This window comes from Pleurodeles waltl, chromosome 9, assembly GCF_031143425.1.
Source record: "Pleurodeles waltl isolate 20211129_DDA chromosome 9, aPleWal1.hap1.20221129, whole genome shotgun sequence".
Lineage (NCBI taxonomy): Eukaryota > Metazoa > Chordata > Amphibia > Caudata > Salamandridae > Pleurodeles > Pleurodeles waltl.
The window spans coordinates 155549681-155575401 of NC_090448.1; the positions used below are offsets into that span (position 1 = coordinate 155549681).

General features: G+C 42.5%; 1 protein-coding gene across 2 annotated transcripts in view; it reads right to left on the reverse strand.

Moving 5' to 3' along the window:
- ARHGEF3 (Rho guanine nucleotide exchange factor 3) overlaps positions 1-1843 on the reverse strand; it is a 786720-nt gene extending 784877 nt beyond the window's left edge. The window contains exon 1 of one of the 2 annotated variants that reach the window (XM_069206461.1): positions 1555-1843. In XM_069206461.1, the coding sequence (XP_069062562.1) occupies positions 1555-1592 (38 nt within the window). In that variant the 5' untranslated portion in view covers positions 1593-1843. The remainder of the gene's footprint in view (positions 1-1554) is intronic. The other variant, XM_069206462.1, reaches the window with a different exon arrangement.
- Positions 1844-25721: the final 23878 nt, after the last annotated feature.

Consider the following 25721-nt stretch of genomic DNA (forward strand, 5'->3'; position numbering starts at 1 on the left):
GAGCTGCCAAGCTTCCTTTCCATCACTGCAGGAGATGCCAAGCTTCCTCTCCCATCCCATCAGAAAGGGCTGTCAAGCTCCCTCTCTCATCTTCTGACAGCTTACCAGTATCCTATAGATGGACACTGCAGAAGACACTGCCGAGTTTCCTCTCCCATCACTGCAGATGGAGTTGTCAAGCTTCCTCTCCCATCCCTTCAGAAGAGCTGTCAAGCTTCCTCTCTCATCTTCTGACTTCGTACCAGTATCCTATAGATGGACACTGCCGAGTTTCCTCTCCCATCACTGCAGATGGAGTTGTCAAGCTTCCTGTCCCATCTTCTGACAGCTTACATTATCATACAGACACTGCAGAAGACAGAGCCAAGCTTCCTCTCATCTTCTGAGAGTGAGTCAGTATCATATAGGAGAGGCTGCCAAGATTCCCATTCTCTCGCTTTATCACATAGAAGGATGTCACATACGAGAGTGTCAATCTTTCATACTTGGGGTAACAAATACTCTTATAGCAGTGCATTATTTTTACATAGATTTTGCAGAAGGGGTCAAGCTTCCCCTCCCCTGTCACCAGGCAGTATACGATTTTCACATGCATGAAGACTACACAAGAGGTCCCTTGGAGTACATCAAGCCCATCATCACTTGAAAAGTAGCTGCCAAGCCACCTCCTACCCTCTCCTACTGGAACAGGTTGGCGCCACTGTGAAGGCAGAACAGTAGGAGGTGGCAAGCTTGGCCTCTCTCGTGCAACACTGTAGGGTATTTTATCAACATAACGGTAGTTCCTGTGGCACAGGAAGGGCCCCGTTACACTACGCCCCCAAACCTTCAAAGGGACCCTTTTCGTCCCAAGGCCTATATCTGTGATATATGGGTGGCTCGGGAGCCCATCTCCACCCTCTGAGGTGGGTGGAGGGGACATCGTTTTACATTACGCTACTGCATATCACGCGCACAGTTCAGAAGGAGCGTGATTATGACGCGGAAGTTCACAGACGGGAGAGCTGGGGAGGCCCCTTCTCCTCTTCCCGGGATCGCGGCACAAGTTCCACTCAGATACACACCACGGACCCGCTCAGGAGATAGAACTCGCCTGTCACAGAGATATGTCTGACGTCCCGTTCCCTTGTTCTAGAGCACATCCAAGTAGAATGTGTGTACACAAGAGGGCCAGGGCTTCTTTCTAAGGCCCCACCCACCCCTTCCCCGGAGCAGTGTATGGTTACCATCAACACCACACAACACTGCAGAAAGAGCTGGCAAGCTCCCTCCCCGCATTTGCACGCAGTTTGCTGCTCACTCAGCTGACATTACTTCCCTCCCACTGAGCTCTGAGTGTGCGAAAAGTGACTCCAGCTGAAGCGCGCAGCACTGAACTTGTCACAGGTTAGGGGTCTTTGCCTTTGTCTTTGGCTGTGCCACCCCTTTCTGGTGCACTGAAACAAGTGCAGGACTTTGAACTTGACAATAAATACAGCAGCGTCCTGAATAGTGCGCGGATAGCCCTGCGCCCTCTGCGCACTGGGTGCCATGGTGCATGATTGGCTGCCCTACCTGTCCGCTGCATGGCTGCCCTCTCCTCCGGGGTGCATGTGATGGAAGACGTGCTCTGGTGCCCTCACCCGGAGGCACGGCTCACTGCTGGCAACCGTCGTGTTAACCGGAATCCAACCCGTCCCGAGTAAGAACCGCGCATCCAAGGGGAAGAGAACTAGTCACATCCAAAGGTCCAGGGCGCAAAGCAGCGCGGACTGTGCCAAAGCCAAGGCTTCAGGTAGCATCGGGTTTGTGCACTTCCGACAGACTCCACTGCTCTGTGAGCCGGCCCGCCCCTCTGTTCAGCAGGACTGTGAGAAGAGGGCGTGGAGAAAGCAAGCCCTCGGCGCCTCCCTCCTCCCGGCGCTGCGCCGCTCTTCTAGTCTGGAGGACCAGGTAATCCGCGCACGGGAGGCTGGACGCACGCTTGACACTTGTGCACCTCGCTGCCCACAACAAGCATGTTTCTTCCAGGTAACCTGCACACGCGAGGCTAGGCGCACACTTAACACTAGAAGCCCGGTGTCCACAGGTATCCTGCGCACGGAGGCTAGGCGCACACGTGATTCTTCTGCACAGCTCATTCATGTACAATCCAGTGCCCACAGATATCATGTACACGGCAGGGTAGACGCGCATTTTACGCTTCTACACAGCTCATGCATGAATCCAGGTGCCCACCGGTAGCCTGCACACGGTAGGCTAGGCGACCACTCAACACTTCTACACAGCCGATGCATGTACCTAGAAGCCCGGGGCGCACGGAGGTTGGGCGCACATTTTACACTTCTACACATCTCATGCGTGTATCCAGGTGCCCATAGGTAGCCTGTACACGGTAGGCTAGACGAACACTTAACATTTCTACACAGCTCATGCATGTGCCTCGAAGCCCGGTTCCTGAGCACGGAATCTGGGCGCACAGTTGACTGTTTAGCACAGCTCATTCATGTACAGACCAATATCCACAGATACCCTGCACACGGTAGGCTAGGTGAACACATACAATTTCTACAAAGCTCGTGCAGGGGCCTCGAAGCCCTGTGCCCACATGTATCCTCCACACGGTAGGCTACGTGAACACTAAACACTACTACACAAATCATGCATGTGCCTAGAAGCCCGGTGCACACGGGTCTCCTGCGCACGGGAGGCTCGGCGCACGTTATACTTCTGCACAACTCATGCACGTATCAAGGTGCCCACGGTAGGCTAGACGAACACCTGACACTTCTACAAAGCTCATGCATGTACCTAGTCGCCCGGTGCCCAGATGAATGTGAGGCTGGGCGCACATTTAACCCTTCTGCACAGCTCGAGACTAGGCTCACACTTTCCCTTTCTGCACATCTCGCGCCTGCATCCAGATGCCGACAACGAAGCCTGCGCGCGGGAGGCTGGATTTGACACACTCTAGCCAGTACTGCACTGCACGCGCAAAATATGCACATGTCTGAAGAACCAGCAGGTAACCTGCACGCGACGGCTACACGCTGTACATTGTACAAGCCCTGTGCCCAAGACGGTAACCTCAGGTAACTAAGGTTCGAGTACCTCGTTACTAACCACGTACTGTGCAGTGGAGTAAGTCCCCAAAACCGTCTGGCAACCGCGAGCCCTAGTGTAACCGCTTACCAGTCATGCAATTTCATCTTTGTCACCACGAACTACCAAACGACCCCATTAATTAAAACCCTAGGCTAGCTCCCCAACGCCTTCAGATTAATCTGTTGCACACATGTACATTTCTGAAATTCATAACCCATTGCACACTTTCACATTTCTTCCAGGAAGCAGGCGCACTGGTGACAAGGCTTGTTTGCATCCTCTTTTGCTGCCTGCCCTCCACTCCTTTCACAGTACAGGAGTCCCGCCCCCGTCCCCCGTTTCTGCTTCAAGCACCTGGACGTCAGGATTAGTCATTCAGGGCGGTAGATTTAAATAAAAATTATGGGAACGGTTTCTGAAAAATTAAAAAAAGGCTTTGTGTTCCGGACAGTTCCTGCTCACTTCAATCTCTGTCGAATTTGAATGTTCTGGTTCTATTAGAGCAGTTATCTTCAAATTATTTAATGCCCCCCCCCCCCGAGAAAAAAAAAATCACCGCCCCCCTTAAGTTTTTTCACAATTATTTTATTAAACTGGCAATGTTTAAATAGGTCTAAACTTATTTAAACATTGCAGTTGGGTTCTGTTACCGATTTAAAATTGCTATCAAATACATGATTGCCAAAGGTATTTTTCTGGTCAGGTAGGCTTTAATAATGTGTAAAAGCATCCACCCTGTGATTATTAGAAATGGGGGTGAGGGGTTTGAAGAATAGTTGAAATCCCTTCCATTTTGATACCTTCTCCCAGCCAGAGTATAAATGACAAAATAGGTCATTGATGGCCCATCACAGAGCAGCTTGGTGCTGCTCACTAAAACAGCACCTGCTATCAGTATAATGCTTCCTTTGGCCAGAGCCTGGCCCCCCCTTCTGAGATCACTTGAGGCCCACCCCCAGTTTGAAGACCTCTGTCTTAGAAGAAGATGATGTAAATTCTGTAGAGACTTCTATGGAACGTATGATGTGGCACAACCCCTGTAAAACGTTTCTTCCCTTACCACTCACCCACTAGCATATGCCCAAGGGTTCTGCCCACCACACCTGTCCTCATCACGCGAGAGGGGGAGGACGAGGGGCACAGCACAGGTTTCCTAGGGTGACTCTTCCGCTTCCAAAGCAGTTTCCCCTTTCCAGGCCTCTAATTCTGCAGCACTCCAACAGGCAGCACACTGTGTGTATTTAACTAACTAGAAAATCGCTAAATTATAACTTTTGATACTCTGTGGGGAATTGGAGAATATAAGCACCCGGTATGCCTATAGAAACGTATATTAAGCTACAGCTTCAAGCATCTTAGTGATATCAGTATCTAGGCTGAACAACATATTGGGAAGGGGTTAATGAGCTTCCTAGCGTAAATAGCGGGGCTCACCATACTTTCATCTTCTAATGCTCTTAAATGCAGACTGCGGGCCCTATTTTCAAAATAGGAAGGGTCAGCAGGACAGGACCAATTCCCTAGGATTCAGCCTGCCTAGCCCGAGACATTACAACCAGCCTTAACGTGGTAGGGCGAGCATGGCAAGACTCAGTGCGCCTGCATCTTCTAACACCTAGAAATGCAGATTGTGGGTCATATCTTTGCAAAGAGAAGGGACAGCAGGATGGTGTCAAGTGCCCAGGAATCAGAAAGGCTAGCCCAAAACATTGAAACGAGCCTTAATGAGATAGGAGGTAAATTGATTTTTTCCCAACCGGTAGGACTCACCCTAATTTCATTTTCTAATGATGATATTTTTCATACCACACATATTTCTTTATAACTCTAGTGGTTTTTAACTTGCATAGTTCTTTGTTTCACCTTTCTCTTCAAAGTTAAAACTTATATTGTATATTGTACATTTTGTAAAAAAAAAAAAAATGGGAGGAAGATGTGAGTGGTATCTTGGTATAGGTTGTTGTATAGTTAATTTAACCTACTGTAGGTTGTACTTGTTATGATACTATGATTAGAGCCTGGTGTCATTTGGAGTGTTGATGAGGAGCCACTTACTGCTGGCTGGTGTGGTGGATGGGGCGTTTCCTGTATTCTACTGGACTTCAATAAATTAGTTAGCACCACACTCATTCTGCGTGGATATTTCTTCATAACACCAGGCCTTTTACATTTTGCATTGCTGCTGCTCAGTTGGCAGAGTTGATTGTTCTTTCACATTCTTCCTCCTTTTCCGGGTGTATTTGGTTCCACAGTAGATAGTATAAAATAAATGAATAAAATAGAGTGGTGTATAGATACTACTTTTATCACCAATACACATTCTTGCCTTTTAATGATAACTTTATTAATTCATCTCTGCCCAGCACATGTGATGTATGCATTAGCGTACCCTCTCTGATTACCTCTCTTTCTCGTGTGCGCATATCCTACTCCCCATGTCGCTTAGCTGGTTAATCCTTATTCTAACTATAATTTGCCAAGGGTTTGCCTCATCTGTGGCATCACAGATAATACGCCCACGAAGCAGGCAGACAGGATATATATAATTGGGCCATAAACATTTCAAAAGAAAAAATGTTTCAGCATAAATCTCTCCACAGTTGAATCAACTGCCCAGATATTGGAGAAATAAAAGAATATGCATACTTGTGTTCCTGAAAACCTGATGGACATTTTGTAGAACTCTGGTAGAGGCCTGATATTATTCTGCAGATACGCAGTGTTTGTTTTTCATTTATGTAATCTCCAGGAAGTATACAGAGCTTGCATCACCTGTACACTTTTCAAGCCGGGTCACTTGCTAAATGTACAGACATTAAATTCATGCTTTTAATCACACTATATTTTCTTACTGTACCCCCCGCCTACACTTTTAGAACAAAGTGCAACTAGAAATAAAAGGAACATACACCTCATATATTTTAGAACTTTCTGAACAATTCCCAAAAGGAAACCATAAGTGTAATCTCTTGAGTACAGGGGGATACCTATCTATAGTGGTCCAGGTCCAGATGAGCTGGGGTCCTGTAGTCTTAGAGAACCACTGCTGGGCAGTTCTAGATGTCCTATTCTGCCCAAACTGTTGGGGCTATGGACATTTTCCTTTATTTCACTAGGGCTTTTGGCATCCTTGCGACAAAGCTTGAAGGCTGCTTGAAGCCTGTGCTGCACTATAACACTTGTCTTCGGTGCCTTCGTGGCTGCTAGCGTTTCACCAGCTTTTAATATGGTGACCTGCCCCTACCCTAAAACACTCATACAGTAGGTTGACCAGAGGTCCCCGATTTGCCCGGATGGTCCCTGCTTTTCAGGGGCTGTTGCAGCGTCCCAACGGTTTTTATAAAAAAATAATATGTCTTGGTTTTGAAGAGAGCAGGTGTGTGCCAACACATTAGTAAATACTGCCATGCCTGCCCCTGTTTCCACCAGGCCTTCTTATACATCACACCTTGCAGTGCAGTGATTAGTTTACAGCCACTCCTGCGCCTCGTTCTTAAAGCACTGCAGGAGGGGCATACAAACTTTGGTGGCCTTCTTCTGAGCTTTTACCTGGGTCTGGGGGAGGAACAGCGTTAAAGCGTTGTTTAATTAAATCACTATTTTGAAGTGTTTTCCAATGGCAGGTTTTAACACATGATATAGAGTTTTTAAAATTTCCTCTCAATGTTTACTATTTTGTTCTATGTAGGTGGATGCAAATAAGTCATTTTACGAACCAGACCCTGATCACTGCCTAATGTTTGTCCTACTTTTGTGTGTGTAGCCAGTCTTGGTTATTCGTTGTGAATATCTGGTCACCCTATCATACATGTCATCCTGCCAACTTTTAAAACACCCTGTTTTGTGCATTTATCCTCCTGCTCTTCAAAGAGCACCTCATGCATGGCACACTTCTCCCACATGCCAAATAAGCGTTGTACACATCACTGGGTGTGAAATCTCGGCAGGGTGCAAAGCTGAGCTCTGGATGACAGGGTCCATCTCAGTCTTTATCCTTTTCTTGATGCTCAACTGTGTTAATTTTCAGCCTTTGGTTGCTAGTGATGGAACCTACCCAAGGTTATCATGACCCTCAGAGCCCTGTTTGCTTTCTGTTGGTGGCATATTGCCCAGGTTACTATTGAGTTCAAGGCCCTGACGGGCCATAAGATCAGTGCTTGGGGCAGCAGAGGCAAGGGAGGTATAGCACCTGCTCCAGGTGGTAACCCATTGTTGATGTTCATGCAAAAACCAACCCTCATCGACCAACAGTCAACATTTGCGGTGAATTACGTAAAAGAGTCTTTCTTGGCCCAGTTTTTGCCCCTAAAAACCACAATGAGCATCTGCCTCTAAGCGGCTCACTTTGTTCGATCTTCTTGCTTCAACTTTGAGAGGGCCTAAGACTCAAGAGTATGAGCTCCAAGTCACGCTCTCTCATCCAATCGTCCCTCCCGTTTTCTGGCTCAAGGCTTGTTGGCAGCAGTACGGGGAGCCTACGCCTATACTCGTTTTTTTACATCTGTAAATGTGGTCTTGTATGTGCAATTGCACACCAAAATATTGCTATTGCTACTCGGAATTTGCAAAGTGCAGCATTTTCACCATTTGTATGGGAGCGTACTGCTGCCCATGCTGATAAAACCCAAACATTAGGCTACTTTGTTCCAGTGCAACTAGTGGAAGAGGTGGGATAGTGGAAGCCTAGGTCTCAGGAATTCTATTTGTAGCTTGGCCGATCCTGTGATCCTAGGAGAAGGACATCCTCTCTCCGTTTCTTTCAAACATGGGAGCACATATTAAGCATTATATAACAAATTTGAACATTTATCTCAAATAGACTACAAAAAGTAATCACACAAATTAAACAAATACTTAGGATTTTACAACTAAGCGTTTCAAAACTTGATAGAAATAACGTTTTATTTATTTTCCAAAAATATGTATATAACATTACCTGAATATTGCATTATTGTGCAAGACGTGTGCTACCTAAAGGTAGCATTCGGGTTGGGTTGTGATTGGATGGTTTGAGTTGGTCAGGCAGCTCCTCCTCCTCTAATGGAAGTGACCTACTTTGTTTTTTAACACTGTAAACATCTTTGACCCTTACATAGAGTTTGGAAGTTGCGTTATTGCGTATGCCAGTTGTAATAAAGCACGCAGGAGTATCCCATCCCTTGTTCTTCCACCCCTAAATATTATTTCTATTTTACCTGTTTTCCTGCCCTGCTCTCGGTGAATTAACCAATATCACGATTGCCTATTGGCATTGTCATTATGATTGCTAAAGTTAGTTCTGCTATGTCATAACACTTTCTTGGTGATCGAATAGAGCAAAAAGCATTGTAGTCATTCTCCACCAAAGCCCCATACACTGACTGGAGAATCAAAAAAACACGACTTGTTACAAAGCTAGATTAAGTTTACATTTAAATGAGTATAACAATGAATCATCAAAATTATACGCTAGAATTGTGATCCCAAATACAAAATTGAAGTAGGGGAACTACTTCATCATAAGTCTCCGGGTCGTAGTTCATCTCTGAGACCTGAGTAAATGATAGGGTAGCCTCCCACCCTAACATAGCTGCAGCCATTGTTTGAATGAGCTGGGAGAAGTTCCACCTCAAAATAGAAAAGAACTCATACAAACCTGCCCTTAGAAATTATCACAGCCAAATCTGTTGCACTTGCCAGAATTTCCTAGCTAGTCACATCCACACTATCCCTTATACCTCTTGCGAAACTTTTTGTACCATCAAGAAATTCACGTAACCCACTGCCTGTCTACATCTATCCCTGCCTCTCTGGCTCTTTCCAATGCCGGTTTCTTTCATTATAAAATTAGCTCCATCTACTCTAAGTTCATTACCCAACAGCTAATCAATACTCTTCCCTTCATAAACCCCTCACCTGCCACTCCGCAGGGCAATCCTAACCAAAGTAGCTCCGGTAGATGCAGATACTCTTCACGCTACTATGTACTCCATCAAATCCAAACTCCAGATGATCCATGCTCTCACTTGGGCCCAGATTTATACTTTTTTAGCGCCACATTTTCGCCGCTTTTTAATGCAAAAGCGGCGCAAACGTACAAAATACAATTGTATTTCGTAAGTTTGCGCTGCTTTTACGTTAAAAAATTATGCAAATGCGGCACTAAAAAAGTATAAATATGGGCCTTGGTCTTCTCTTACTGCCCCAAGCACTTTAGCACATCCTTAACACATCTCTGTAATATCGCTCATCAATTTGGTCTTTCTTGAAGCATAGAGGCACACTAACAGTGTCTGTTTGTTAAACAAACACACTGCTGAACCTTAGATGCTTGCTAAATATATACTAATACCCCTGCTACCTTTTCCTGCAACTTTAGTGGAATACCTGGTCAATTTATATCTCACCACCCACCTAGAATCCAACTACCTTTTACTTCATTCAGTCTGGCTTCAGAGCTGACGACATTGCCGAGACAGCTGTACTAGCAGCAATGGATGACATCTGCAGAATTATGGACCAGGATGCCTCCGCGGTCCTAACTCTGTTGGACCTTCTTTCTGCAGCATTCACCATGGTCTTTCAAGTCATCCTACTTAAATGTATGCGCAATCTTGAAATCTGTCTTAACATCTTGAATTGGTTTAAATGCATTCTGACTAATAGATCTCAAACTATCATATGAAAACCTGCTACATCACTATCACCAACTAGCTCATGAAGAGACTGCAAATGATTCAAAACGTGGCAGCTTTATTGATTATTAATCTACTGGCACGCACTTTGGTGCTTCTCCATCTCAGAGTTCTCCACAGGCTGCCCATGCATAAGCGTGCCCTCTTTAAACGTCAATGTAACCCCCAGAAATCCCTATCTAATACAGTCCCACTCTACCCTAACAGAGGAATTCGCTTCTTTAAGCCTCATAGGATTCTCCTCTTTTCTGCCTTACAACTGGCAAATGTTCCCCATATTCACCTGATGACATTTGTAGGATGCCCTTTTGCCTGTCTGGCACCACATAACCAGAACCTCCAGCCCCTGCTTATCCGACTAGAGGAACACTTCAAAATCTTTAAAATGAAGCTTAATACTGGAGTCTTTTAATCTTTCCTCGTCCTCTTTTTAATACCCTTCCTGCCCATGCAGTTCAGTAACTATCTTAGCACTAGGAACTTCATTGGGGTGAGTGATTGCTCTTGAAAGCAACATAGCAAAAACAACATAACTTAGAAATAAACCACTCCTTTCAAAGGCAGAAGATGGGGGCTCATTCAAAGCTTGTAGCACACTCTGTCAAAACATGGCAGGAATCTAGTCCAGTATATTACAAGTGCCCTAGGTTATAATGTACATGACATACAGTAGAATGTGCATCTGCTATGTTTGTGACTGAGTATCCTATCTGCCAAAACTCAAAGAATGTATCGTAATTTCAAGCCAGTTAAAAAATTTATGTGAGGTAATTCAAGAAGGGTATCTTTCTTTATACACTGGAGAAGGAATGGTCAGCCTTGGAGGATGGTGGTTGTAAAATATTCCAAGGTGAGTTAAATACAGCTGGTACGGCCATTCCTAAAAGCAGGAAGCTGTGTCGTACAGTGATTTCTACCTGTCCAGGGTACTGATTCGAAGCACAACAGTGAGAATGAAAAGGTAAGTGACAGATTATAATGCAATTGCACTTTTTACACACCATCAAGTGTCCCTACATTTTAGAGAGGAAATGAGAGCCTGATCAGGTTTGTGTCCAGGATAAACATAACAATAGTTTGTTAATTGCAATCTTAGAACATCAACATGGAACCTAAGTCACAGTTTAGCTCACTGTGGAAGCTAAATGATCTTGTCAACAACTTTTATTCACACCCATGTGACTCCTTTTCTAGGAATGACTACTTGTGAGTTAGTCATTCTTAGACTCTACAAGCAAACCAGAAATAGTGGTAAAGACTGCTAAAAATGAGACACCAATCCCTTTAAATCTAGATGTTACACCTTATAGTCAGAAATACTGCAGACAGAGGTTTAAACAATTTTTACTTAACATAAAATACTTTTAACATTATTAAATTTAAAGAGCACAATTTCACAATCGACCTATCAGAAGATGCACATACATAAAACAATGTGAATGCCTGAGAGCATTAAGGCTGGTTCCCGTAAACTGCTAGAAGATGTGCATAGCTCTAAGAGGGACAAAGCTGTTTTAAATTCTCCCACTCTCACCCCCACCCAAGGTCAAAATGTGACAAAAGGCTGTTGGTCCGGACTGCCTTCATGATTGCATCTGGCGATTTCATGTCTCGAGATGATGTGCATCCACAGTGGTATGTTCACTCTCTAGAAGAATTGTTGGAAGATTTGTATTGCTCTAAGGACCAGAAATGTTTTAATTTCCTCACTGACTTACAAGTACCTTTGATTTGTTTTACAAACCACCGCCTATTTCACAAGATCTTTTCTGGTGTTTCCCCGTCAATCACCGTAGGAGGTGGGACAGTCTGTCTCACAGTGGTCACATCATGGGCTGACTTCACCTCACAGTATTTTGAAAGCTCGTGAGGCGGGATGTCAAGAAGTTCTAGGAGATGACAGTGCGCCATAAGGGACTTCTCATTCATTCCACACAAACTCTACTGCTCCTAGTGCATAGTGCTGAAGGCATAATTTATGAGTTTTTGCTGCAGTGCAGCACAGCAAGTCACTTTGCTGGACTGCCCAACAGCAAAAGGAAAGGGCAGGAATGTGTAGTATTAATGAAATAAGGCACATTCCTGTCCCTTCTGCCTGCACAGGCACACAAATTGGTGACTGGCGCCAACACAGATGCCATAACACCATAGTGCAAGATTGTCAGCGTTGTTGGCTCAATTGTTTTTGTGCAGGAAAGGACATCTTCCTGCACAAAAACAATCAATGAAGGCTTTTTCCTGTTTCTATGCAGAATGCAACATTTTCTGGTGGCGGGGGTGTTATCTCCCAGGTATTACTGACCAGGATGGAGTAAGTCAGCCTAATGTGAAGCCGAGGACCCTACTTCAGACCCTAGGTCAATAACTACCTTGGACTGCCTTCCCTGAGGTAATATTATGAATTAAGTCAGTGTGAGTCACTGAAGGAAGTGTTGTGCAGGTGTGATTGTAATTGGTTCAAATGAGATGGAAAAGATATTCCAGTGCAGTGGTTCTTAACCTTTTGACTTGAATGGCGCTCACATAATCATTACTGGAATCCGGGGACTCTCACTAAATCAATATTGGAATCCAGGAATCCCCATTGAATCATTAATGAAAGCGAGGGTCCACAGCTTATGCAATTTGAATGATTTGAACCTCAAAACAATACACAAAATACAGAACGAACACTCATCAGACAAAGATACACAAATCACATAATTCATTTATTTTACAAACAAATATAAAAAAATCATTTTAATGTGAAGGATGGTGCTTTTCTAAATTAAACTGAAAACACCCATCATCCATACTCTATTCTGTTTGATGCATTTGCACTGCTCCCTCGAGTCACTCTGAGAACACTAACTTAATTTTTAGTCTTCAATTTCAAAGTCATTCGGATTTGCAGAACTTTTTAACATTTTCATTTTTACATTTTGCTTCTTTATCTATATACACTTTCTAAACCTGTTAATCTTATTTAGTTTTCCAAGCAGTCGCGGACTCTCTAAGCAGGCTTCGCGGATCCCAAGTATTTCTGGAACACAGGTTAAGAACCACTGTTCTAGTGGGTTGCCCGTAGTTTTGATGGCAATAGTAACAGGTGGTGGGGTATTGAGAAACAATGTAGGAAAGGTGGTTGGAGAGAGAATTGTTGATGGATGTGGGATTTAATAAATTGGAGAACGGGATAAATTTGAGGTTGTCACCATATGAATTAGTGAATACAATGTGTTTGCTCGTGAGTAAAGGGTCTGAAAGAATGTAGTTAAACAGAATGGTGAATGAACTCTAATATACTAAATAAACGGGTGGTCCATTTCCAAAAAAAGAATATCCTCACAGATTCATAATTCTTTAATTCTTAAACCTTCTGTTTTCCTTAGCTCACAGGATGGAAATCATGAATACACCAGCTGGCACGTGTTTAGCAATATACATTACTTCCTCAAGGCTAAAAGGAATAGACTAAAAACCTCCCATCAATCCTGTCCCATCTTTGAATTGGTGCTACTACATTCATGTTACATATTATGTAGAAATAATCAGCAGGAGACGAGGTTATGGACAATAACTTGAGCTGTATTCCATAGAAGGACCCACCAACTGTCTCCATCAAGTAGTTCCCCAGAATGCCGGTCCACACCATGAAAACAATTCATGTTATAACTGTCATCTATTATGACACTGTGTCGGGCTTGCGCGATATGGCCCGTTCACAAACCCGACTTGTGCTGGCACTGCCAAAATTGCCCCGGTTCCTCATGAAGAGGCAGCGAATCTGGAATTCCTTCCGGCAGTGAAGAAGGGGCCAGGAAATTAGTACGCGGGACCACGACGACCTGAAAAGCCGGCAGACGAGAGGAGAGAGGCGCGCAACGGAGGAGTGGGGAACAGCAGCGCAGGAGGACAGAACGGCAACAACTGACTGAAGCCAGAAGGAGAAGAGGAGTCGGACGGTGGAACAGACATCTCGGCGTCCCAGGAGGCGTAACGCAAACCTACCAGCCACGCTTCAGGAGAAGCGTGGCAACCTCAGGTGCATTCCGGGAGCAAGCAAAGGGGCGCAAGGGTGGTTGGGTGGGGAGAAGGTGACGAGAACCAAGGGGGAGTGGGAGGACGAGAAGAGAAGGGAACGAGAGACAAGGGGGAGTGGGAGGACAGGAAAAGAAGGGGAAAAGAAAACGGGAAAACCCTCCACAGAAAAGTATAAGGGACAGAGAAAACCACAATAGGTAAATATACCCAGCAGTAGGAAAGCCAAAGGCAGTAAAGAAGACGTGGGATTGCTACTCATTAAGGCAAAGGAACCAGAGAAAAAAGGCAGAAGGCTAGAAAGGAAAGAAGAAAGAGGAGGGAAACACGACAGAAGCAGCAAAGACAGAGAGGTACAAAAGAAGTACAGAGAAGAGACAGTAGAGGAGAAGAAGCAAGAAAGGGACCCTACAATAGAAGGTGCTTCCAGGAAATAAGAGGGAGATATAGCAATACATAACTCTTGATAGAAGAGGTGCCAGTGAGAGATAAAAGGAAACAAAAGGACTTTAGAAAGACCAGAGAGAGAGAGAGAGAAAAGCCCCTACGATACGACACAGAAGAAAGAAAAACAGGGTAGGGAAAGAAAAGAGCCACAAGAGAAAAGAAAAGGAACTTACCGATACTTCTTTTGTTCTTTTTCTCACATGCGCTTCCTGGGAGCCCTGCAAGAGAGAAAACCAAGGAAGAGGTGAAAAGCCAGGAAAAGGAAATGAACAAAAAGGAAACAGCACAAGAAAGACACTTATATGACGCGCCAGATATTCCTAAAAGCCAATAAAGTACATCTGAAACCAACCAACCCTATCTCTTTGTGTTGTCCTTGATCCCGTCCGGTCACAGACACATATACATTTTACCATTCATTCTGCTGCATACATTTACAAAGATCCTAAGCAAACATATATAACCTCATTTCCCTTTTCTCAACACTAAAAAAACCCTAAATAAATAAATTAAAAAAATATGAAAGATATGAATAACAACGAGAACCAAAGCAACATGTTATAAGAAAATACAAAAATACATTACATGACAAAATGTCTGAACCTGATAGGAATGGTCCGTGCTCTTACACTTCTATTAGCATCTCCTCCTCCACTATTAACATTCATAGGTGTATCACATTCCCTATGGATTACAACTCCCTCACCTTGTCCTGGTCTTCTCTCACTTCCCCTTGCGCACCACGGACACCATCCTTGAAAACATCTGATGAAACCAATTGCTCTCACTACTATCACTACTATCAGTGTCACATTCCAAACTGTATTTGAGATTATTTCTAGTAATATCCTCTTGTCCCTTACTTGGAGGAACAATAGCATTTTTATTCCATCAACCTTTATTTTCTGAAAGGACCGCTCGTCTGGAAACTCTTTTCACCTTAGTAGGTTTGGAGAACTTAGATTCACCTTTCACAACTTTCATGGGCTTTTTAACCAATACCCAATGACATTCTTCTCCTTAACATGCTTAACCTTGTCAAACTTCATTTTAATCATATTTCGTTTGTTTCTTACCCTCTCACGTACTACTCTCAAATCCAAATCAGCACCACTAATCCCACACTTATCACTCAGCCACACGGGATTGAGGTTTCTCAGCAAAAACAAATGGAGCTACTCCAGTGGTACTATCTGGTGTGATATTATAACTCCACACTTTCTGCTGTAAAAAATGTCTGACATTGAGTTTTCTCGCAACAGCTGTTTGCACTCCCTCTTTCAACATACGATTCACCCTCTCTACAAGTCCATTGGAGGATGGGCTAAATACAGAACTCTAACATGTTTTAAATTATGTTTCTTGAAAAATACAGATATCTCTTCCAACACAAAGTGTGTCCAGTTATCTGTGACAGTTTTCTTGGTGGTCCCTCTACTTGAAACACCCACTCACAAAACTCAACAGCAGTCAATGAATCACTATACTTAACAAAAGCAAACTACACCCACTTAAAAAATTAGTCCACTGCCCGAAGCAAATACTTCTCACTTTTTAAAATATTAGAAGGTCCCACACAATCTATGCCTACCTTTCCCCATGAACAATTTGGCCACTCCACAGGACATAAAGGAGTAGTACCAACGCTCCAATGTTTATCAGAGCACAAACATTCTGCACACTTATCAATATAAGTTCTGACTTGTCCATCAATTCTAGGCCATCGATAATGTTGCCTGGTTTGCTTAGCAGTGGCAGTAATGCCCAGATGTCCGTGATAAGCCAAACTAATTATTTTACCATGTAAGTCAATGGGTGGAACCCACAAATCCTGTCTTAAGACAATACTATTCACTACTGGCAATTCAGCAACCACTTGTTCAAAAGATTTCAATTCAACACTCAGACTCCTGTCACATGGCAATCCAGATATGAGATACTCCTTAAACTTTCGTAAACACTCATAACTAGAGAACCAATCGTCCCACCCTTCTGGAGTAGTTCCAAAATGCTCAGTAACGCCAACAACAGTGATAACACATCCATAGTCCTCCAAAATATCTGATTCTGATTCACTGCCATCCAACCTTACAGGCAATCATGAAAGGCAATCTGCCCTGATGTTCTTTGCTCCCAGTACATATTTAATATCAAAATGAAACTCCTGCAACTTTGACAAAAGTCTGATCAACCTGGGAGAGGTCTTATTTGAGCAACTATCCTGTAACATGTAAATTAAGGGTTTGTGGTCTGTGATTAAATCAAACCTCATTCTTCAAACATACATTTTGAGCTTTTCTGAAGCCCATGAACATGCCAGTGCTTCACGTTCAATAGCCTGTACTTCTTTTCAGCAGAATTAAGTTCTCTAGACGTGAAGGCATTAGTTTGTTCCCTTCCATCCACAAATTGACTAAAACCTGCACCAAGTCCCATAGAGCTTGCATCCACCGTAATTACACTTTTCTCTCCATGCACAAAAGGTTTAATGGTGGGATCACCAACAATTAACTCTTTGACTCTCCCATAGGCGTTCTATTCAACTTCCGACCACACAAACTCAACATTTTTCCAATAGTGCTCTTAAAGGCTGAACAATAATTACATAGCCTTGGACGAATGTTGTATTGTGGGGTTTGGGATTATTCTTTGAGGCATTGTAAATGTTAATCTGCCACGCTGTCTATACGTATGTACTTTAATCTTTGTCAATGTTCAGTTGCCATGGTGGTGTGGCTTTCTCACACATTCTCGGCTGGGAGGTGGACGAGATTGCAGCACTGACCAGAGGCTTGTTAAATGCTCTTCTTGGGTTCAAATTTATGGTTCTTTGAAGACTTTAAATAAATATTCTACTTTCATCTCATCACTGGCTTCATCTGATTCATCGTATTTAAAGAAGATACTACAACGAATCTGGCATAGTGCTCACTCAACCCCAGAAATGCCCTTAAAGACTCCTTATCTTTTGGTACTGGAGCATCAGTAATGGCCTTCACAAGTGAAGTTTTGGGTTTGATACTTAAAGAAGAGATACTATACCCAAGGTAATCTATCACAGTGGTAAGAAAATTACACTTTTCCTTATTCACAATTGCACCATGTTTCTCCAACTTGCTTAACACAAGACTCAAATGTTCATGATATTCCTCACTCAGTATGAATAAGAATAATATCTTGAAAAGCCTGTATACTGGTCTCATCACCAAACAACTCATCCATAAAACTTTGAAATACACTGGTGGCGTATGCCAATCCAAATGGCATCTGCAAGTACATAAATGCTCCATAGGTTGTTATGAACACTGTTAGAGGTTGTGACTCTTTAGCCTAAGGTATTTGATAATAGGCAGAATGTAAGTCAACAATAGAAAAATAACTACTATTGCCCGAATTTGCCAACAAATTGTGTATCCTCGAAGAGGGTGGCAATCAATGAGAATGTTACGATTGAGTACTCTGAGTTTGGCACATAAACACATATCCCCAGACTTATTATGGGCTATAACGGCAGCCGAAACCCACTCTGAAGAATCAACAGGTGTTATAATACCATACACATTTTTTCCAATAACATCCTAAGATCTTCTTTGACTGATAATGCTACAGGTCCTTTTGGATAACAGGTATGGCATTGCACTTAAATTTAATTTTATGCTCAACTCCCTTAACCAATCCTACCTTTTCTTTGAAAACGGTCTCAAATTTAGACTGTAATTGTTGTAAAGGATGTAAGGAATTAACACCATGGGCAGATTGTGTCTGTTCAACAGACAAAACAGGAAATCAGCCAAAACAACAGGCTCTTCATGCCCACATATCTTAGTAGTAACATCTCTGCTTTTGAATTTAAGAATGTCAGAAACGAAGCCCTTAATTATATCACATCACATTCCCCAAAGGCTTTTGGGTTCACATCTGGTTGTCTCAAAATTTGTTCAGACCTATACTTTTCATAAGGGACATCGTACAGTATTGTGATGGGAGAGCCTGAATCTGCCATAATCCCAAGATTTACATTGCCAATCATAATTTCACATAATGGACCTTTATACTTAAGCTGAGCAGACTCCAGTACATTTACATCAATTGTCAATGATACATTGTTAATGTCCTCATCAGCTACAGCAGGTACTTGTGTCTGTGCATTGCCCTTAAGATCCTGTGACAAAATCTTTGAAGAAATAAGTGATTGTTCAATTTTTCTAGCAATTTCCATCACTTCATTCAGAGTAGTATTTTTGCAAGTTAAAATATGTTCTTAAATCTTCTTGTTTGAAACAGATAAATACAAGTAGATCACTTAAATAAATACCCAAATTAGCATCAAACTCGCATTTGTCTGGTAGCACTCTCAACACTACCAAATAATCCTCTATAGATTCTTCCAACATCTGTTCCCTTTTTAAGAAAATGATGCAGTTCCAGCACAATGGATGGATCATCGGTATATTGTTTGCTCATGTTTGCCTCTGCTTACATGTAAATATTCTATGTGTCATCCCCAGCAGGAGCTACAGGTGGTGGCAAATTACCTGTTGACCGGTATCACCCTAGTGGTTAAAAAGTAAAGCTGCATGACGCATCGGACTGTACTTGGAAGCTTCAATAGCAACCATATCATTTTCAAAAACTCTCAACAATTTCCTTCATACCATGGATGGTTTCCCACGGATTTTGCAGGACTGGGGGAGGTTGCACTACATTGTTGGAATATGCCATTATAAAAATACAGCAAATTAATGAAACAAATAATAGCACAATAAATAAATAATTACAGAAAAAGTAAAACAAATACTAATGGCAGAAGTAGTGCTGTATAATAAGTGCTGTATAACCGTGACAAAAGCCACCAGCAGGGAAGCCGATGAGAAGGCAAACAGGTGTGCTTATCACCGCGTAGGCCTACCCACACAAGTGAGGTACAATTTTTATCAGCAGATTTGGGGGAACGTTTGGTGGAAGAAAAGTTGTGGCTCCTCTCAGATTCCAGAACTTTTGTCACAGAAATGTGAGGAAAAAGTTTTTTTTGTGCCAAATTTTGAGGTTTGCAAAAGGATTCTGGGTAACAGAACCTGATGAGGACCCCACAAGTCACCCCATCTTGGATTCCCCTAGATGTCTAGTTTTAATAAATTTGCATGTTTGGTAGGATTCCCTAGGTGCCGGCTGAGCTAGAGGCCAAAATGTACAGCTAGGCACTTTGCAAAAAACACGTCAGATTTCAATGTAAAAATGTGATGTGTCCATGTTGTGTTTCCTGTCGTGAGCATTAGGTCTACCCACGCAAGTGAGGTACCATTTTTATCGGCAGACTTGGGGGAACACAGAATAGTAAAACAAGTGTTATTGCCCCTTGTCTTTCTCTACATTTTTTCCCTCCAAATGTAAGCCAGTCTGTAAAAAAGACGTCTATTTGAGAAATGCCCTGTAATTCACATGCTAGTATGGGCACCCCGGAATTCAGAGATGTGCATATAACCACTGCTTCTCAACACCTTATCTTGTGCCCATTCGTAATACAAAAGTTTTCTTTATACCTATTTTTCACACTTTATATTTCAGCAAATGAATTGCTGTATACCTGGTATAGAATGAAAACCCATTGCAAGGTGCAGCTCCTTTATTGGCTCTGGGTTCTTAATGAACTGACAAGCCTTATATATCCCCGAAACCAGAGGAGTCCAGCAGACGTAACGGTATATTGCTTTAAAAAATCTGACATCGCAGGAAAATGTTACAGAGTAAAACGTGGAGAAAAATTGCTGTTTTTTTCACCTCAATTTCAATATTGTTTTTATTTCAGTTGACATTTTCTGTAGTAAAACCTTGTAGGATCTACACAAATGACCCCTTGTGAATTCAGAATTTTGTTTGGTTTTGAAAAATATTTAGCTTTCCGGGATCAAGAATTGGTTTCACACCCATATCTGTCCCTAACTGGAAGGAGGCTGAAAGCACAAAAAAAGAGTAAAAATGGGGTATGTCCCAGTAAAATGCCAAAACTGTGTTGAAAAATGTGGCTTTCTGATTCAAGTCTGCCTGTTTCTGAAAGCTGGGAAGATGGTGATTTTAGCACCGCAAACCCTTTGTTGATGCCATTTTCAGGGAAAAAAACACAAGCCTTCTTCTTCAGCTCTTTTTTCCCATTTTTAAAAAACAACATTTTTGCTGTATTTTAGCTAATTTCTTGGTCTCCTCCAGGGCAACCCACAAACTCTGGGTACCCTTAGAGTCCCTAGGATGTTGGAAAAAAAGAACGCAAATTTGGCATGGATAGTATTAAGTTGTTTGCAGCCGATGACAATAACTAGTACAGGAACCAGTAGGATGAACTTGTTTATTCTTGAAAGATCGCAATGTCGAACAAGTAGTTTCCTTACAAAATAATATCCCCGGCTGCACACGGACCTGCCACCTCTTCTCCAATCGTCTCCGTCTCAAGCGCCCACGATTCTTCCCCTACATTCATTCCACAACATTCACTCCTCAACATTCTCCCGTTCGTTGGCTCGCACTTATCGCGCGCGAGCCTAATACACACAACAAGGATTTTATTTACAAAACAACACATATTCCCCTTTACACTTGTTAATGTTTTTTTTTTTTTACATAAAACAACATAATAATAAAAGTACTACTACATGCCTAAAGCTATAAGAGATTTAAAACATATGTTAGAATTTTCTCCTTAATAAATCTTATACACATGTCATAATGTAATGCTACTAACAATGTAACCTGTAATATTTGATCCAATACCTTTACTGAGATTAGTTACGCACATAGTCATCAAGTTTTTCCGGTCTTGTGATCCTTCTGCCACACCTGCTAAATTTATTCTTCACACCCTCAGTTCTGCACTCCTCTTGTGTAGGAATTACGCTGCTCATACCAGCTTGCACAGCCTGTGCAACATTGGTACGTTGTATCGGAACACCAACCTCACCTTGCAAACACCTGTTATTCCCAGTATCGTCATAACTTAGCCAGTCAGATCCAACCAAACTTCTCCTTACATCACCTTTGAACGGGGAGATTCTGCTTAGATGCCATACCTTTCCATCCTCAAGTTGTACCGCATTACACAAAATTTTTACAACCTTTAAAGGAGGATAGAATTTTCCCTTTTCATACTTTTTGAAACCCAGAACCTTCACCCTAACCAAATCACCCACCTGTATTCTTACATTTTTGCATTTATGTTTTGCATCATACTACTCCTTCGAACGAATCTATGCTTTTTAAATATTTTTCCTAACACCTTCACTAGTTCAATTGCTTTTCCTACCCTCGATCATCCAACCTACATTGTCTTTCCTCAATGCAACCATTCCTCTCATTATCTCAAAGGGGCTGTGACCCGTGGAACCACAAGGTGTGGTTCTGTACGACCTAACCATTTTCCAAACTTCCTTTACCCAATCTAATTTTGCACATTCAGCTAATTGTATACTCTTCTTCTATACTCTGTTGAAACGTTCCACAGTGCCATTACCCACTGGATGATAGTTGGAAGTAGTAATGTGTTTAATACCACACCTCATTAAGAAATCCTTGAATCTGTCAGACGTGAATTGTGCCCCATTGTCCGTGATAATGGTTTTGGGAAGGCCTTCTCTCAAGAAAACGGCATCCAAGAATTCCACAATAGACCACAAATCTACCTTGGCCACAATTCCAATTTCTGGCCATTTAGAGAAATGATCAAACATCACCACAATATATCTGCAACCACCCTCCACCTGTATCGGTCCAGTAATGTCCAGGCCAATCTTCTCCCAAGGCATGTCTGGACACCCAACAGGAACTAGCGGTGGTTTGAATGTGGATAGTGTTTTTTCTGACTCATTGCATAAAACACAATCTCTTACTGTCCTTTCCACAGCTGAATCAATACCTAGCCACCAATACAATTGTTTAACCTTACTTTTAGTTTTTGATATGCCCAAATGGCCATCATGGCATAAACTCAAAATTTTACACCTGAGTGCTTCTGGGGGAATGACCCTTCCGTTGCGCAAAAATCTGTTGTGTTCAACAGACAACTCTTCCTTAACTTCCCAAAATCCCTTCACACTTTCATCAAGATTTTTTTATGGGGCCACCCCTCACTTAACAAGTTTTGAACTTTATTTAACGTCACGTCTTCAACCATGGCCTTATCCCACTCGCTTTCCGAGATGCCCTGAAAGTCTTGTATAACATCAGCTACGCAACAATCCTCCAACTCCTTCACTACCTCCTCAGTATTGGCTAATGGCACTCTACTTAAGAAATCAGCAATCTTATTCTTGATACCTGGTACATAACACACTTTATACTTGTAATCCAAAAGTCTTATGGACAACCGGGAAATACGTGGCGATGCGCTGAATAAGCCCTTTGTCGTTAGCACTTTAGTAGGCGGTTTGTGGTCACTTCGCAAAATGACATTCATACCCCGTACAAATGATCTGAAATGTTCCAAACCCCACATGCATGCAAGGGCCTCCCTTTCAATAACTGAATATTTTGCTTCAGTATTGGTTATAGAACGAGAAGCAAATGCAATCATACACCCCTTATTATTCGCATCCACTTGCGTAAGAACAGCTCCCAAACCCTTATTACTGGCATCTGTTGTAACTATACTCTGTAAATTAGGGTCAAAACCTTGTTGGGCAGGTGCTCGAATAATGTCACTTTTAATCAGTTCAAACGCTGCTTCGCGCTCTTCACACCACTTAAATACACATTTCCCTTTCAGCAATTGCCTAATGGGAAATGTTTTATGGGAGAAGTTATGCACAAACTTTGCATAGTGCTCCGCTAGACCTAAAAAGGCTCTAACTTCGTCTTTATTAGTAGGTTCAGGTGAATTCCTTATGGCTTCTACAAGACTAGCCTTTGGTTCAATACCCTTGCCGCTAATTTCATGTCCTAAATAAGTGACACTTTTCTTAGCTATTTTACACTTACTATATTCAGCCGTAAGTCCATTATCCCCTAGCACTTAAAGAACATTCTTGACCTTAGTGTCATGGTAATCTTTCGAATCTCCCATAATTAAAATATCGTCCTGGAAAAACAATACATCCCGCATTTTACTAAAAAGTTTATACATCAGCCTTTGGAACATAGCCGCTGCAGAAGCCAACCCAAATGGAACTCTGACAAATTGATAACACCCAAATGGTGTAATAAACGCGGTTAGTCTACGGCTGTCAGGATGCAATGGGACTTGGTGGTATGCAGAAGTAAGGTCTATTGTGGTGAACCATTCCTTATCTTTGGTTAGAGCTATGACCTCATTGATCTTGGGCAATGGAAATTGATCCACCAAAATATTCTTATTGAGGTCCCTAAGGTCTACACATAACCTCAATTTACCATTAGAACTTCTAGCTACCACCAGTGGAGAAATCCAGTCGGACGACTCTACCTGTTCAATGATGCCAGTCTGTAGTAACTTATCCAACTCACAAGAAACCTCATTCCTGATACTAAAAGTAATAATTCTCGCCTTCTGAATAACAGGCACAGCATCATCCTTAAGTATTATCCTTTGTTGGAATTTTTTTAGCTTGCCCACAGTTCCTGAAAATAGTAGGGGATACATGTCCCTTATCGTTGCATCACACACCTCACTCTCCTGAATCACCGATACTGGTTCTGCCCCATTAGGGTCTAAAATCATTCCCAGTGCTCCCTGGTCCCATCAACCTAAGACAGAGGGCCCAGACTTGGATACATACAACTTACATTCAGCCTTACGATCTTTGAATGCAAAAAACAATTTCTTAAAACCTAGCAGCTGGATTGAATCTCCCGTAAAACTTTTTGGTGAGATATCCGGTGTATCCAAATCCACACCAACAGTGTGTTTCAATTTTTTTAACCAAACTTGTTCGTTAACAATTGTATAAGGTGATCCAGAGTCAGCAGTAATTGTGATGGTAATACCCCCAATAGATACGTCACACTTCGGTCTTTTCCGTTGGCACTCCGACATTACAGTTTCAGAATTACTTACATTAAGCACCCACATATTCTTGTCGTCACTATCCGAGGAGGAAGCTGATTCAGTAGCATCCTCTAACAACTTTATAGCTGTTCCTTTTTTTTCCCTGCAAACCTTAATAAAATGATCAACAATTCCACAACCAGAACATTTCTGATTGCGTGTTGGACAACATTTGTCATTCGCGTAGTGACCAAGTAATCCACATCTGAAACATGTAGCATCCGCCTTTGTGGTGTCCCTTTTAGACTTCTTATTTTTACAGAAGTTGTCCTTCCTCGAAAATCCATCAGATCCAGTCGAATATTTCTTTGTTTCTGTGACTCTATTCACTAGTTTATAAGACTCTACTTTTGAATCATCTTCTTTGTGATTTCCCTGTAGAACAGCTTTTGCGCACCTCCCTGTCAGTTCAGCTTTTTTGACTACTTCTATTACTTCTTGTAAGGACGATTCCCCTTTAGTCCATAAGCAATCCTGTATGTTCTGGTTGGCCGCATGCATAACTATTTGGTCTCTAATGAGCTCGCCATGTAAGGTGCCAAATCTACACGTTAAAGCTACATTTTTTAAGGCTGACACGTATTCTTCAATGGCTTCTTCTTTACCCTGCTTTCCATGAAAAAATTTGTAGCGATCAATCCCTACGCAAACCGCGGGAGAATAGTATCTATCTAAATCCTCCAATGCATGAATAAAGACATCTCCTTGCTCTCTGTGTTTCTTTTCAATCCTGTTGTAAGTTTTCAGACCATGCGGCTCTAAACAATGCAGTAAAATCTTCTTCTTCTTTTCCCCTGAAAAATCGTTTTCTTCATCACTAGCGGAGATGTAGTTTATAAAATATTCTCACCATTCTTGCCATTTAACTGAGACATTGCTACTTCCAGGAATAAAAGGTTGCGGAGGTGGTAGGTTCAAATTGCTAGAAGCCATAGATATGTGTGAAAAAAAACTGGAACTCTTATCAACTTTCAATGATTGTAACCATTAATGTCTTTGAACTTGGAATAATGTGTGAGTTCCCTCACAACAATATTATTATTTCCTTTTTCCCAGGAAAAAAAATGACTTCCGAAGATAAACAGGGGTTAGCGGTCTAGTTTCAAAATACCATAAGGACAGCGCGTAAAAGTAGACTGGAGACAGAAGTTAGCGGTCTAGTCATTCAAAATCTGTAAGCAGGCCAACGTACAGTGGTAGGCCTAACGTTGCTAGGAGACGCGTCCTAGCCACACGCGCACACGTAGCGCAGGCCAACGCTCCGTGGCAGGCCTAACGTTGCTAGGAGACGCGTAACAGGCACCCGCACGCACGTAGCGCGAGGCGTGGAGCGCGTGTATGGTCTCTGATTCAGCTGATGGTAAAAACAAACTACTCACTGAAGAGCCTTGACTTGCGTGGGAGTCGTCGAAACTCAGCCTGACGACCACAACTTGAAGGTCGCAGCGCTAGACGCAGACGGGGGTCACAACTCGTCGCCAATTTTGCTA